Source organism: Lactuca serriola, chromosome 7, assembly GCF_051521515.1.
Source record: "Lactuca serriola cultivar US96UC23 chromosome 7, Lser_US96UC23_V15, whole genome shotgun sequence".
Taxonomy (NCBI): Eukaryota; Viridiplantae; Streptophyta; class Magnoliopsida; order Asterales; family Asteraceae; genus Lactuca; species Lactuca serriola.
Window position 1 is genome coordinate 145760501 of NC_136414.1, and position 3151 is coordinate 145763651.

The following is a 3151-nucleotide window of genomic DNA, read 5'->3' on the forward strand; positions in this document are numbered from 1 at the left end:
ACCTATACTCTTCGCGGAAGGAAATGAGCATCATGTGGAAGTGAGACCACAACTAATTAGTGTCTTACCCGTCTTTAGAGGCCATAAAACCGATGATCCATACAATCACCTCTATGAGTTCCTTGCAATTGCTAACGCGAATACTCCGCGAGGAACTAATAGAGATTCATTTAGACTTCACTTATTTCCGTTCACTTTAAAAGAAAAAGCTAAGTATTGGTTCACTTCTCTTGCCCCCATAGTATTATTACTTGGGAGCAATTAAAAACTAAATTTTTGCAAGAGTTTTACCCTGCTAGTAAAACAACGGAAATAAGAAAAGCTATACAAGATTTTGCACAAAAACCCAATGAAGAATTTCATGATGCATTTAAACGCCTCAAGGAATTGTTGCGTTCATGTCCCCGTCATGAATTTCCCCGTTGGCAACTTGTACGTTTCTTTTATGATGGAGTCGACACTGCCAATCAAACCATGACTAATGCCTCGTCTGGCGGCACTATTATGATGCAAGATAGTGAAGACGCTTGGAGATTCTTGGAGCAGTTGAGTCATGGTTCAAAAACCAATTACTCAGCTAAGAAACGGGACAACCCAGTTTCATCGGCTGCTTTAGTTGGACTAGACAAAAACTGGAAAAATGAAGTCAAATCTGATATTAATTCTTTAAATAAAAAATTTGACTTACTACTCTCTAGTCTAGGCAAAGAGAAAGGTGTGTTTTTTTGCAGGGACAAAAGATATGTGTAAGTTGTGGAGATTCAGGACACATTGCAGATGAGTGCATGAGAAGTCAAGAGGAAATCAATCAAGTGCATGGCTATGGTCAATTCCAAAATAATCCACGATCATTCAATCGGAACTACAACAATAATGGGAATTTCAACAACAACAACCGTCAAGGGAATTACCAAAACTAGAATCAGCCAAAACAGTTCCAACAGTCTAACTTTAACCAAGGTGGAACATCAAAGGAGGAAACAGTTAGCAACAAGTTGGACAAAATCATGGAGTTTATAACTCAAACATACCAAAAAGCTGACACCAACTCCAAATCCATAGCTGCTATCGAGAAGCAGATTGCTCAACTGGCGGAGCAAATTGGGAAAAGAGAAGATGGCAAGTTTCCAAGCACCACAACAGTCAACCCATCTCACACCCAAAGACCCGGAAAAGAGCATCAAGTGAACGAGGTAATCACCTTGCGTAGTGGGAAAAAGGTTGACAACAAGGTAAGTGCTCCTACCTTAGATAATGACAGTGACACTGAAGTCATCTTTGACGAAAAAGAAGAGTTTGAGAAAGGTTTCAAATCTAAAAATCAAAAAGTAGTTAAGGGTAAAGATGACTCTAAAGTTGGGGAGCATGGTGTGGAGGTTAATACCGCACCATACCCTTCGGCTTTAGATAAACCGGCATCCTTCCCTTTTCGGAAGCGAGGGCCGAAAATGGAAGACATGTGGGATTTATTTAGTCAAGTTAAAATAAATATCCCGTTAGTCAAACTTATTAAGGAGGTACCTTCTTATGCTAAGTTTTTGAAGGATTTGTGTGTTCAAAAACGCAAACTCCAAGCACACCTCCCTAAAAAGATTGACTTAACCGAGCATGCGAGTTCCATAATATCAAATAAACCTCCACCCAAGCTTAAGGATCCCGGGGCGCCTTTAATTTCTGTTACCCTAGGTAATATTAATATCAAAACGGCGCTCCTTGATCTTGGAGCTAGTGTTAATATAATCCCAGGAAATCTTTTTGATCAACATGACTTAGGCACTTTAGAACAAACTGATATTATTTTGCGATTGGCCGATAAGTCAACAAAAATTCCTCGGGGTATATTATCATATGTCATCATTAAGGTGGAAGATTTTTATTACCCAGTTGAATTTCTTGTTCTTGACACTGAAAGCACCTATAAAGAAAGTCAACCTTTTATTATTTTGGGTCGCCCGTTTTTAGCAACAATAAATGCACAAATTAATTGTAGAACGGGTGCCATGGATATCTCTTTTGGAAATAAAAAACTTAGAATTAATATTTTTAATACGTTTCCTAACTCACCATCAGATTATGAATGTTATCATGTAGATGTGGTTGATGACTTAGTGCATCAATTCACTCCTAAAATCTTACACCCCGATCCGTTGGAGTTTTTTCTTTCTAATGGCAGGGATGAAGTTTTAGAGTTGGATGACATCAAGATGGTTGAGGAGGCATTTGAAAATGCTATTGAGCAAGAGAGGCCACCATGGAGTTATCAAGTTGAAAAATTGCCAACAAGTTTTTCGGACCCACTTAAGCCATCTTTGAAGGAGCCACCCACTCTTGAACTTAAAACTCTTCCTTCACATCTTAAATACTCTTTTTTAGGATCTAATGAGAACTTACCAATTATCATAGCTTCTGATTTGACAGGTCCACAGGAGGAAGCATTACTGAAGGTGCTTTCCAAGTACAAGGGAGCAATTGGATGGACCATAGCAGACTTGAAGGGAATTAGTCCAGTGACATGTATGCATCGAATCATCACTGAAGCTGGAGCAAAGCCATCCCAAGATGCACAACGAAGGCTCAACCCAAATCTACGAGAAGTTGTTAAAAAGGAGGTGCTGAAATGGCTTGATGCGGGTATTATCTGCCCAATATCTTATAGTGATTGGGTGAGCCCGCCACAGACAGTGCCAAAGAATTCGGGCATTACAGTGGTAGATACAGAAGATGGAGAGAAGATCTCAACAAGACTGGTCACTGGATGGAGAGTTTGCATCGACTATCGCAAACTCAATGCTGCAACATCAAAGGACCACTTTCCTCTCCCTTTTATTGATCAAATAATTGAGAAATTGTCCGGTAAAAAGTTTTATTGATTTTTGGATGGATACCCGGGGTATAATCAAATTGCCATCCACCCCGAGGATCAATCCAAAACCACATTCACGTGTCCCTATGGTACTTTTGCTTTCCGAAGGATGCCATTTGGTTTGTGTAATTCCCCTACCACATTTCAAAGATGTATGATGGCTATTTTTTCAGACATGGTGGGGGATGCATTAGAGATTTTCATGGATGATTTTTCTATTTTTGGATCATCTTTTGAGACATGTTTAGACCAATTAGAAAAATTTTTGAAACGTTGTATTGAGTCTAA

At 39.3% G+C, this 3151-nt stretch overlaps 1 protein-coding gene and 1 non-coding gene across 2 annotated transcripts; one reads left to right on the forward strand and one right to left on the reverse strand.

Moving 5' to 3' along the window:
* Positions 1-309: 309 nt before the first annotated feature.
* LOC145065208 (small nucleolar RNA R71) lies at positions 310-416 on the reverse strand. Its single transcript, XR_013688354.1, has one exon. It is a non-coding gene; the product is annotated as a small nucleolar RNA R71 (small nucleolar RNA).
* A 591-nt stretch (positions 417-1007) lies between these two features.
* Positions 1008-2870, forward strand: LOC145064427 (uncharacterized). Its single transcript, XM_079011884.1, has one exon. The coding sequence runs from the start codon at positions 1008-1010 to the stop codon at positions 2868-2870; it is 1863 nt and encodes a 620-aa protein (XP_078868010.1).
* The last annotated feature ends 281 nt before the right edge of the window (positions 2871-3151 follow it).

What these genes read in the sequence shown, in the direction of transcription:
- LOC145064427 (XM_079011884.1), top strand. Translation starts at nt 1,008, where the DNA reads ATGGAGTTTATAACTCAAACATACCAAAAAGCTGACACCAACTCCAAA.